We start from the raw sequence: 13165 nt of genomic DNA, 5'->3' as shown, positions 1-13165 counted from the left end.
ATCCCACCACACAAAAATATCAAATAAAATGAACGGAATATCCACAGACAGAAACTTCCAGTCCCATCAACTTCAGTTTCCAAATTTCAACAGTAATGATAAAAGGATGCTGTCCGTTGTCATAATGGTATATTTGGGACAATGCCAGCTTTCTCTCTGGCAATTTGAACCACTGGAATCAATGCTGCTTTGTTTTTTTTTGGATGAACCATGTGGATCACGCGCATGAACTCTATCATTTGACAGTTAGGCTGTAATTTCACTGCTTGGACATTGCTTTAATGGGGAGCAATTTTCATTTTCTGAATTGATGCTTCGGAGAATGGTATCTCAACAACACAACATAAAATGGACAGAAATTACCAGATGAAGAAGGGTTTGGGATTTGGCACAGGACAACCATCCATCTAATCAAATTTGGTTTAGGCATAACATAAATCCACTCAGCTTGGTGGGGGTTTATTCAGTAATTAACGAATGTTTAATGACAGATAAGATACAAACATGGACACTTCTGTAATCTTTACAAAGATACTATGTCACAGGGAAGCCAATACACCAACAAGACCCCGCATAGGCATAAAAACATCCCATACTTTTTTGTAGTTTACAAATGTTTTGGTTCTTCATCCCACTTGGACCCAAGCAGCTTGAGTAGCATTCTTGCTTTTGTTTTAGTTCTTCCACTACACTGGCTCTGCAACAGCAGAAGCAATTGAGTTAAAACTCCAGCACCAATTGCTTCTTCTCGTGCCTGTAAAGAATCTGTGCATATAATCATTAATGATCGAATAGCGCTTTCGCTTCCTTGGTGATCAGAAACCCTAAAAACCATCTTAATGAGAGCTTTAATACCATTAGGATCATTGATCAAAGCCTCTTTTGCACTCTCTAGTCCTAGAAGCAGCTCAATGGTTGCCATTGCTTTAGGTGCCAAATTTCTTTCATGTCTTTGAGCGTCATAAATATAGGTCAAGAGTCCATTTATCCCACCTTCTTGAACCATATTCTCTCTATTTGATTCCAAGCAGCATAGTGCCGATATAGCTTTGATTCCAGCCTCAGATGCGCCATATGTTTGGTGAACAAGAAGAATCAGCCCTTTCAAGAGTTTTCTGTTTTTGCCAAGCTTAGCACAGAGTTCTCTTGTCTCCAAAGATGATGATATTGCTTCTATTATTTGGCACAGACTCCTCTTGATCTTGCTAGTACCTTGATCAAACAAAAACTGAAAGGATTCCAATTTAGACTCTTCTCTTAGCATATTTAAACACTCATATTCGCCAAGAGACAGCAATCTTAGGACACAAGAAAGTGCTTGTTCTGCAAACTTAGCACTTCCTTCAGACAGTCTGGATTCCACTTTTCCAAAAAGCAGTTCCAACAATAAAGGAAAGAAGCCTAACTGGAACAAACAAGAATTTCCAGATTGTGATTCTTCAGTTAGAGCTTGGATGTTTTGGAGTGTTTGACACTTGTACTCCAAGGAAGCGTCACCTGATTCAAGAATTTTCTTCAATGAAGCTAGAGAATCAATTGTTGACAAATAAACAGGATCAAACTGAGGGCCTATTTGCAGCCACTGATCAATCAAATGACGAAGAGTGTTATTAGGAACCATAGATGGATCCTGAAGCTTCTGCATTGTGACAGGGCAAGTAAGATTACCAGCAGCAAGCCATTTTTCTATGCTTGATCTGTCATAAGTTTGGCCGGTACATAGCGTCACTGGATCTTTGATCAAGTCTAGACTAATTGGACACATGAAAAAGTGGGGTACAGTCATTTCTGCTTCTTTCATGGAGAAGAGAAAAAAACCGAAGATTCAAGAACAAAAAACAAAAGAAAGTATTGGTGGTGAATAGAGGGCGCTGCTATTGGTTAACCATTTCAGCATCTAACAAATGGACGGTAGCTGAAGTTCTTGATTAATAGGAATTGGTGGGATGAAGTAAGAAGACATTGCTATATAATATACAATGCAAAAAACTAGATGTTAAAAAGACGAACCTTAAACAGCACTCATGAAATAAAAAACTGCAAGAAACATAGTGGGAGTGGGGTTTCTCTTTCCTTTTCCTTTTCAGTACAGAAATGACAGTTGATAGAGAAGTGGGACAAAGTTACCAATGGCACAAGAGAAACACAAAGGAAGAAGAACATAAATGATGGGCAAGATGAGAGAAAACAAGCTACCACCTCTAGTCCACAGTGCCAGCAGCTTCAGCAGCAGCTGAGATTTACAAGAGGGCGAAGGGAAGTGTCTTTTTTCTTTTTTATAGGGAGAAGAAAGGGAGAGGGATAGGCAAAAGTGCAATCTTAGCTGGAGGAATAAGATGATAACACCAGCATACAAACACCAAGGTAGGCCAAACAATATTATGGGCCTTATCTTAGTGAAAGAGTAAGCGATCACAACCAATAATATGGATTAATTATACGGAATGGTTCCCAATCCTTTCTTTATATCTATCAGTTCAGTCAAAACTGACCCACCCAGAGAAAAAAATAATAACAATACTGTTCATCTTTGAAGTTTGAGTCCACCCCCACAATAGTTGAAAATGAAACTGTGTTCTTGTAAGAGAGAGGGAGAGGTGTGTAATATGTTGGCCACAGGATTCATGAGAGTGGCAATAATATGGGAAAGCACTAGCAAATGGAATAAAAATACTATCCAAAAATATTGATAAACAGAACTGCCTTGCATAGCTTGTTTTTCTCTGCTGAATTATTTCATCAAGGTTGGAAAGAATAGGGCTAATGGGACCTTCATGATTTCCAGCTTCTGGAGAGGCTGGTAGGACATTAATTGCCGCCTTATTATTAGGCACCCAAAGCAGATAGCTAAAAAACATTATAAACTACTTTAAAGATCTTTTCCTTTTGATTTTAAGATCAAAACCAAAAATATTCATTTGAAACAACATTGTCATATATATGCCTTGAAACCTGTAATAAATCATTCCATCTCTCAACATTTTTAGTGTCTATAAATCAAGCAAATATTCTAAAGTGTGAGTGTGAAGTGTCCTAAAATCATAAATGGCTAAGTTTGGAATGAAAGATTAGACTACATCTATCTCATGCTATCATCTTAAATTTGAATTAAAGAAGAAGAAACTACATAAAATAAATATATTTAATTGGAGCTAGTGTGAATGGTTCAACTAGAACCAATTGAAAAGGGGAAAAAAATCTCTATCAGCTGGGAGAAAATTATAGAAAAAACTATACCCTAAATGTTAAAAGCAAAGAAATTAACAAAAAAAAAAAACAAAACCTAGTCAAATACCCCCAACATCTACCAGGTTTTAAGCAAAACAGGAGCTGAAGAATTCTCCCTTACTTTAATTATTCCAAAATTTGGCTGGATTCTCTGAAATTTACATCATTTCAAACACCATAATTGATGATGAAAGACTAAAAAGTATGCACATATATATTATATTACTAAGGATTCTCTAATCCTTTTCTTAAATCATTTCGATGCTCCATCTTGAGTCCAATTTTCCCAAGTAATTGCATCAGGTTTCTAGAGATGCGAGTCAAATTTCTAATTAAGATAGCCAACTTGCATTCAAACACACACACACACACACACATAGACACCAAATTCACTTGATGATTTGTCTCAAGGAATCTGATTTTCCAATTTGAAATAGGTGGGCACAAAGATATATGTTGGTGAATATAAAAAAGATTTCTGGGGGGACAAAATTCTTACAGGAAAAATAGAATCAATCCATTTTTATTTGTAGTGGTTCTTGGCTAAGACCTTTTGACCTGCCAACATTTCATATGCCACCACTTGATTTGTTTTGTCAATTTATAGCAGCTGGTGGGATCCAGATTTCCTCTCCCGTCCGATCACGATCTAATGGTCAATGCAGCTTAATTTGAAGCGATGGAGAATTTAATTTGTTTAGACATTCTAAGAATTAATAAATATTTATACAAAGTGAAGAGAAATAATATGAGTAATCTTAACTATCTCTTCCTTTCCCTTGTTTTAGTGATTAAGCTCATAATTAATTATCCCGTCCCTCTCTCTCCCTCTCTCTCTCTCAAGTGATCATAAATACCAGGCAAGAAAATAAAATAAAAATGAATGTTGCCCTCAAAATAGGGTATGAAAAAGAAAGGGTGCGTGCCTGTAGCCCTGTACTGTGGATTAGAGCGAGAGCAAGAAAGAGACAAAGGGCAATAAGACAAAGAAAAGTCTTAAAAGAAACTTAAAAACTAAAGATTAATACGAAGAAAATCTGGCCTTTGAACACTAGCTTGTCTGCCATCTTGACAATCCAACCTCCACTACTTGCCTGAAATAAATGATAGTTTAGTGTAGTAGGAAGAGGCTGGCTCGTTAAGTCCCAATAAGTTAGAGTCTCCCTCCCCACAAAATCTCGTCTTCGAGCCCTCCTTTTATAATAAAAAAAGGCTGGTCAAATATAACTTCTTCAAAATCATACATGAAATTATTACATGTTAAAGAGGACGTGGAACCAAGTGTTCATAGGTAGATAAGAACCACATGTAAACCATTTTTTCCCTCTTATTAATCAGAATATTATTCCTATATTAAGATTAAGATTTTTTTTGATTAACGTGAGTGTTTGGACCAGCTTGTGTGCACCTCGACTAATCCCATGGACCCTGAAGTTAACGACCATATAAGCCTCATGTGGCCCTAAGATTTGTGAGACTCTAACTGATGACCTCTAAAAATAAACTTAGGACCTGATCATTAAGCTACACTTCTCAGGATTAGATTTTCTTTTTCATCCATAGCTAGAAGATGATCAACAGTATTTTGTTTTTGACATCTATAATGCAAGAATAATATTTTAAAATTCTTAGAGCTTGTTTTCAATGTAATCGATCATGCAATACTAGAAAACTTACACAGAAAAACCATAAAAAATTAAATTTAAGAAGAAAACCGAGAAAAATAACTTTATAAAACTTCTATAAATTAATATTAAAAGCATTTTTTTTAATATACATTATAATTTCTTATTTCATATCTTCAAAAAAAGAGGCCATGTGCTGGGCCACCAACTCACATGCGTGTGTGTGTGTATATATATATATATATATTGATTGTTAAAGGATTTCAACTGTATATATATATATAGAAATGATTCTCACAACATTATTTAAGAACCATTGAAGGAGGTGGCTAGATTGGTAGGCATTAATTTTAATTAATCGATTTGAGGCCCTGCAGGTTTATGTCTGTCCGTGCAAACCTACCTATTTAGATTATTACAATATTACAGGACCTCAATATGGTCGTGTGATTCTTATTTTTGTAAGAAAATATATAAAAAGATATAGAAGTTAATATTAATTTGTATTCCAAAAAGAAATTAACTTTTTTATTTTTAATTGAAAAATATTTTACAAGGGAAGATGTCAACCTCCAAAGTATTGTGTTATCCATCATTTTGGATTGAAAAAAAATAAGAATAAAAATCAAGGACAGCAATATTAGTTAATCATGATATATAGTGAATTTTAACCTAGAGATATATATTGAAAATAACGAGACGTACCCTTTTCCTTTATTAAAAAACAATCTATTAATATCATCCCATTTGTGGTTTTAGAGCTGCAATAAATAAACCACGTGGCGCTTGATATTATGCCACTACGTGAGAGTTAATTATTCATTAATTTCATTAATCATTATTTAATGATAAATTAATGTTGATAGGTAAATTCGTCACAGAAGTCACCATAGATCACTTAAGGCTAGCTATGGTGCTATAGTGGAGGTAGGGGGTGTTAGGCGATGGCTCAATGCCAATTACGTGAAAGGTCATTGTTAATCCATCAGATAAAAAGAAAGATCAGTGCTGCTTTGTAGTTTAGTAAATAATATTTCATGTATTTATCGTTTTTTTTAATCTAATGTATGCCTTATAAGAGCATCATAGACGGATGAAACACTCATATTCTTAATTAAGTTAATAAAGTGTTGGAGGAGAAAAAAATACAATAAATAAAAGAAAAAAATACAAGGGGAATGTAAGAGAAATCGTATGTTCTAGAAATAGTTGGATGATTTTTTATGGTTCTAGAAATTGCTAGGTGGTTGTTTGTGGTTCAAGGAGAAATTGAATGGTACTCGGTGGTGCATGGAATTCTTGGATGTTTGTTTGTGATTCTAGAAGTTGTTAAAAGATTGTGATTCATAGAATTGTTGAATGATTAATAATTGTTATTGGAATTGTTGAGTGGTTGATGATCATATATGAGATTACAAGCCTCATCGTTAATAGTTGAGCATGGAATCCAAGACTTAAGATTTTTTGCTAGGGCTTGTGTGTTCCCCCTCTTACCTAGTGACTGAGTGCATTTATACTTCCAATTTTTAAAAAAAATATTTTTATAAGAATTTGGGTCACCAGGTACTGTGTTATGCTTGCTAGTGATCATCGGTGGAGATATTGGTGATGGGAAGCGCCATTGACATAGAAAAAAGTATCTTTTCTGCATAAAAAAAGTTTGTGTGAATAGAAAAAATTATATGTATGGAAAATTATCCATCAACTAATATTATATTTTCCTAGCAAAAAATTGGATTTCTCAAAAATGGGCCCGAGCCCAGTAAATTCAGCCCATCACAGGCCTATATTCTTAGAGTCCTTCAAAAGAACCAAAATTCTTTATTTCTTGTCCGGAGACACTAATGATTAAACTACTAACAAAATCTCACACGGTAATTCTGTTTCTGGCTTCTTGACATTATTGCAGACAACATGTTTGATAATATTTATCTGAAGAATGCATTTGCTTGTCTTTTGATCTTCTATTCCCTATCATCTCAATTCAGTGCCCATTGAGATATTGAAAACAATGGAGAATTGTTGGCTGAAGGCAACAACTGTACTGCTGTGGTAAAGAAGCTGTAGATATTATACTCCAGTCCAACAAAAGAGCAATTCTTAGCATGGAAGAAGCTTTAGATTACATTTTAGAGAGATTCTTGTCTTTCCTTTAGCTGTTTATTTTCTATGTTGTTTCTTGATGGAATAAATTATCCTAGCCAAGCTATTTTAGTGTAAAAGTTTGGTCAACCGGCTTGATACTAAAAGCTAGATGATTATTAGACCGTAATCAATGATTTGGAATGTAACTGAACATCTTGATTATTTTTCGAATAGATGTCCCTATTTCACCAGTCCTTCACTAAGATTTCGAATAGATGTCCCAAGTTCAAGTTGATTATTTTTCGCGGCTTCCTAGATGATCAAACAATTCTCAATCATGGTCCTCACACAACCAATCTGTTTGAGATGTTACAAAGGATTTAAAATAGGGAAAGATTTTCCATCAACAGCTGTTCTTCAAGAGATGATATCCATGTGGGGCTATATGAAACTTGTGATTGTGAGATGAAATCTACCTCAAACATTCACACTTTGTAGGTGCAATTCTGAGATGTTTTCCGGAACAGTCTCTCTGAAGAATTTTGTGCTGCAAACAACTTCATTGTAAGGTCTTTATCAAACTCTGTGCTAATAATTTCATGAGTGCCAACATGACTACTATAGTGTAAAGTCAATGGATGCGTACATATAAATTTCAAATATTAGACCTAACCGCGGTGCTGCACTCATTTTAAGCTTTTGTTTGTTTTCCTGCTTCCGCATTCTGTAATGATTTGCTCTTAATGTGTTTCTTTAAGATTAATTTAGAATCAGTTCATATGGATTTGGAAATCGCAATTGAAAACTTCTGATGTGATGAGAGGAAAAAATCCTGTTGTAAGGAGTAAATACTTGCTAAAAGTTGAATTCAAGGCTAAGTAAGAGACTTTCAAACTATACCTGGCAGAGTTTTCACAAACTATAATCCAGATTATATTTTCTGACTCTTTCATTTAGAAACCCGTGATGCATTGCTAAGAATGGTGGTGTTTGGGGTTATGCGCTAAACACAGGGAGCCTCATTGACCTATTTGCCATCTGTACAATGCTGTACGGTTCCTCTGGTTGAGCAGGGCTATCAGGTGTTCCTAACTCCTCCCCATCTGGCTCTAACCCCACATACTGTTGTAACACCAGAACTGAAACTGTTGCTGCAAAATCTGATGATGCTAGCAAATCCCCAATCGCACCAAGCTCTGGGCATTCACTCCAATCAGTAAGACCTGCCGTAAGTGGTGATATCATCCCTTGTCCTCTACCCACTATGAACAAGTCGTGATGATTGTCCATTGACCTTATTGCTGCCACTGTTTCCTCACCATTGCTGACCACTATTTCATTGTAAAATATAGAACCATTATGAGCAGTCTGGGTCCTGAATTCGTTAACATGGTCTTCATCAAGCTGCTTCTCTTTTAGATTTTCTGTTTCCACACTGAGCATCCCAGGGTTGTCAAGTGCTTTTGCATCCTCTCCTGGAACGAACCTCATCACGGTGAGGTTAATTGTTGGATGCTCAGACATCCTCCATGCATATGATAGCGCCTCTCTGTCATCTGGGCCCCCAAAGTATAGTACAGCTACATGGTGAGCTGCCTGGTTCGAGGCTAAACGAGTAGACCCACTTAGCCCTCTGTCTACGAGAATCCCAACTGAGCAGGGTGCACTGGCTAATACATTTTGGTTCACCATTCGGATAGCTGGGTTGGTGGCCTCCATTCCACCATCAACTGTTTGCTGTTTGTGGAAAGGGAGGATAATTAAAGCAACTCGTTTGTCCTCAGCCAAGTTACATATGTCTACATGCATGGTGGAATAAGGGGAAATGGCAGTCAGGGGTTGCACAGAGACACAGACTGCATTTTGTTCATAATTGTCGAATGCGTTGATGATGTGATCAGATTGAGCTTGGGTGCGGTTGAGGGCTGGGTGGCCAGATTTTCTAGTATTATGAACTATAAGCATGGCCGAGGCGCGACCAGTGAGTTCAACTAGGTGGACCACGTAGACACACATGGGGGACCTTTTATTTGGGTGGGAGGCTTCCAAGAGGTTAATGATTGTTGGGACGTTGCGAGGAGTGTGTACGCATGCTAATGCCCTAAACTCTGCATCTCGTTTTGACCTCTGAATTGTTCTTCGTGTGTAAGGCAGGAACCTCTTCTCTGGCCTGTATATGACTGTTACAGAGGGGATGATGATTGCGGTCATAATCACTGCTACAATCACCATCATTGCAAAGGACTCATCATCCAAGACCTGCAAGTCATCTGTGTTTTATCAATATCACTTCCAATGTGCCATATTCATGTGAATGTGCCTGTGTTCACACAGACGAGAGATTAGTGTGGTAATGTGCCTGTGTGAACACGGAAGAGAGATTGGTACGGTGCTTCCCTCTTTCACATTCATGTGAATCCCATCACGTGTAGATTCTACATGAACATTAGAGGAGGAAACACTTGAAGAACGAATGGAAAAAAATTCTTGAAAGTTGTTACCTTCTGTTCTCTGCCAACATTGAGGACAATCATTTCCACAAGGCCTTTGGAGTTCATGAGAAAACCAAGAGTAATCCCTTCAAGGAGAGGCATTTGGTAGAGCATTGAAGCGAGCACAGTACCGACAACTTTACCAGCAAATCCAACAATTATGACTAGTATTAGAATTAACCATGTTGCGACTCCATTAATAGCCCCTATATCAGTCTTGAGCCCACTCATAGCAAAAAAGATAGGAAGCAGAAGCCCTGAAACAAAGTCTTCAAGCTTCTCTATCAGAGTAACTCCAAGAGGTCCATTTGGAATAATCAGCCCAAATACAAAAGCTCCAAAGACAGAATGTGTTCCAATGGCATCTGTAATGAATCCTGAGATCATTACTCCAGTGAGAATGAGACAAATGTAGAACTCACTGATGGTTTCTCCCTCCGGAGTTGAACTAATCATCCATGAGATGACTGGTCGAATAACATAGATACAGATAAGAACAAATGTAAAACTAGAAAGTATCACCCACAGGGTAGCCAAGGAAGTACTTTTATTCTCAGCCAAGGTGATAGCTAAAGCTAACAGAATCCAAGCACAAATGTCATTGATAAGAGCTGCAGACATGGCAATCCTACCAATCTCTGTGTTGATGAGTTTAATCTCTGCCAGAACTCTTGCAAGTACAGGGAATGCAGTGACAGAGAGGGCAACACCAAGGAAAAGTACGAAAGTTCCTTGGTTCAAGCTTTGTGAATCCTTGTGCAGAGCAAAAGAGAACGCTAGGCCGATAAAGAAGGGAAAGATCATTCCCCCAATGGCTATGGCTATGGCTTTTTTCCCAGTTCTTTTGATTACTGAAATGTCCATCTCTACTCCAACCAGGAAGAGGAAGTAGAGGAGACCCATATTTGCCATTGTTTCTAGCACCATCACACTTCGTAGAGGGAATATAGTGTTGGCAAATGCTTTGCTGCGCCCAAGTACAGATGGGCCCAATATCACTCCTCCCTGTGAACATTATACAGGACATCTATATTATTAGTAGATACGTAGACAAAACATCGATCAACAATAAAGGAAATTTGTAACAGAATTCATGAGCTTTTAGCTATCATGCTCCCACTTGGTCCAGACTCGTACCCACATGAAACACAGTTACCTTCTATTTTCTCTACACTTTACCTTACATTTGAAGGATCATACCAAGTGTCTTGGGTCTCTTCGAGAAATCTGATATGCCAGATGCATGATATGAACGTGAGGGTACAATACAGAGCGGGTGCAAAAGAGAGGCTTTGACATCAAAAGAATGGCCCTTTTCATGCCTTTTATACTATCTTTTCTAGTGAATTCAGGTTTGAAGATGAGATTATTGTTTTTTCCCAACTGTCCAGCTTAGACCCTTTTTTCACAAACAATGACGGCAAGTATGATTCCGCAAAAGATTTCCAGTTGTTAACTACAAATCCTAAACTGTGGCTTGATGACTTGCGTCCTTTGTTATTATGTCATGCATTCTACAAATCGTTGCATAAGATAGAACCAGATACAGAAACTCTCTAGAATGAAGTTTGTTGCTGTAACTGTACTGCCACTGTTATTAGAATCGGAGGCAAGAAATTTCCTACGTATTAAAATGTTCTTGCTATAACTTCCTCTACAAAACTAAGCAAATTGCATGGTGTTTGGAACATGATATAAACGACGAAGGTGTAATCTCATGATCTTGTTATAACTAATGCTTGATAGGTGACGGCATAAACATGGACTGAAACCATATTCCCTGTTATGTTCATTGCAGGTTTTCGGAAGCAGGTGGAATTTCTCGTCATTGAAGCAAACAGGTTAATTACCCTTTTATACGAATCATAGAAGATAAAACTCACCAAGATCTCCGAGATAACACGAGGTTGTCGAAGTGGTTTGAGGATGTAAACAAGCAAGCGAGTGGTGACAACGACCAAAGTTAACTGCAAGATGAAAAGAGGGAGAGAGTAATCTAAAGGATTATCACCCTGCCATATACCATTCGTAGTTATCATGGTTGGTGCATAGCAGACTATTGTTTCCACCGTCTTGTTGGCTGTGGCCATTAGCTGGTTGTCCATTTTGCCTGTTCCAACTTCCTCCAAAGCTTCCTGTTGTAGTCAAGTCCACTGCCACTACCTTTCTTTGATAGGTATGAATATTTAAACCACCACTACCACTATTATGGGGTGTGTTTATCATGCATCGATCCTCAATGTTGTGTAATTACTTCTTTTGTACATAAGCAAGCATGCGAGACATGAGATTTGAGATGAAAAGTGATGTTTTTGGTTTTGATAGAGATGCAAGTGAAAAGAAGAAGAAGAACGAACGCCTGTTGCTTCGGTTATGTCTGTGAAAATGAGGAAAGAGTGGAAGATGGGGTGGAGGGAAAGGGCTGAAGGAGAAGGTAATTCGGTTAACTTTGGTGGCTGCCCGCCCCAGTTGGAAGCTCTTTTATGTGGTGCTAAACCAAGTAGAAGAGAAGTCTATTTTAGGCAAGTAAATCCCATGTCGCAATTAGCTAACTAGACAAGTCAAATTCCTCCCTTGAATTATGAATAGATGGCATGGATGCGTTAAAGATGTTTCCACTAGTTGAAGTTTTTCCAACGTCTTTGTTGAATCTCAAAGATATACAAATACTTGGTTGTTTTCTTCCCTTGAATTAGTCTCAAACGTATTACCCTTTTCTCGATTAATTGGTCCCTCATCTATTGGTTTATATATATATATATATATATATATATATATATATATATCAATTGGGTTACCATCCTTTCAAAAATCTTAAATTGAGTCTTTACTTCTTAAATTATTGTAAATTTTGCTTACAAGAAACGTTAAATTCTCTTGACAAAAGACATTGTTGCATTGCATACTTCACAAGGAAATTATTAACAAGGACACCAAATTGAGAATTTCTTTTTTTTTTTAGTTTAACGTGGGTGTCCGGTTCAGCTTGCACGCACCTCGACTAATTCCACGGGCCCTGAAGTTAACGACCATGTAAGTTTCCAGTGGCCATCATATAAGCAACCACAGGGCTCGAACCTGAGACCACAGAGAGAGCAAACCTCTTGGTCCCAAACTCTTACCACTGGGCCACCACCTAGATGGTTCAAATTGAATTTCTGATATACTTGGGATGTGCGCTTCGTTACAAGTTAGATACTTTTTTCTAATAAAAAAATTAAATATATCAGCTTTTTCTATGTGTATTTTACATTAAAAAAAATTCTAAATAAAAAAAAATTTATGCATACATATAATTCAATAAATAAAAAAAACAAAAAAAAACAAAAGATGTTGATCTATGTTAACTTTCAAACTCGTGATTCAAATCATTAGACTAGAAACACTATATATATATGAAAAAATAATAAATTTTAATCCCTAACAAATCAAACATTGAATGATGAAATCAGGAAAAAAAATCAATTACATAAAAAGATTTAAAATAAAAAACGATAATTAAAAAAATAAGGGTGAAAATTAAAATAAAAAATAAATTAGAGGGCAACTAAAAAAAATTTCAATTAGAAGGTTAAATTAAAAATAAAAATCACTTCAACAAAAAAAAATCAAAAAAATAATAATTAAATTAAAAAAAATAATACATAGCTTGAGAAAAAAAAACGCGATGTCATATCCAATGACATGGTGAAAATATAATTCTGACCACTAAACGAGGTGGCACACACCAATCAA

The 13165-nt window shown here is 36.7% G+C and overlaps 2 protein-coding genes across 2 annotated transcripts; both read right to left on the bottom strand.

Annotated features, from left to right (window-relative positions):
* Positions 1 to 429: 429 nt before the first annotated feature.
* Positions 430 to 2454, bottom strand: LOC18100913 (U-box domain-containing protein 26). The gene has a single exon (XM_006380315.3). The coding sequence runs from the start codon at positions 1799 to 1801 to the stop codon at positions 608 to 610; it is 1194 nt and encodes a 397-aa protein (XP_006380377.1). The 5' UTR covers positions 1802 to 2454; the 3' UTR covers positions 430 to 607.
* Positions 2455 to 7755: 5301 nt separating this feature from the next.
* On the bottom strand, positions 7756 to 11911 carry LOC7466745 (cation/H(+) antiporter 15). Its single transcript, XM_024605366.2, has 3 exons — positions 11314 to 11911; positions 9440 to 10435; positions 7756 to 9197 (listed from the first exon to the last, which is right to left on the bottom strand). Exons 1-3 carry the CDS (start codon positions 11533 to 11535, stop codon positions 7935 to 7937), a joined length of 2481 nt encoding a protein of 826 aa, XP_024461134.1. The 5' UTR covers positions 11536 to 11911; the 3' UTR covers positions 7756 to 7934.
* Between the last annotated feature and the right edge of the window lie 1254 nt (positions 11912 to 13165).

Source organism: Populus trichocarpa, chromosome 7 (genome assembly GCF_000002775.5).
Source record: "Populus trichocarpa isolate Nisqually-1 chromosome 7, P.trichocarpa_v4.1, whole genome shotgun sequence".
NCBI classification, from domain to species: Eukaryota; Viridiplantae; Streptophyta; class Magnoliopsida; order Malpighiales; family Salicaceae; genus Populus; species Populus trichocarpa.
This window is presented reverse-complemented; position numbering and strand designations above follow the sequence as displayed.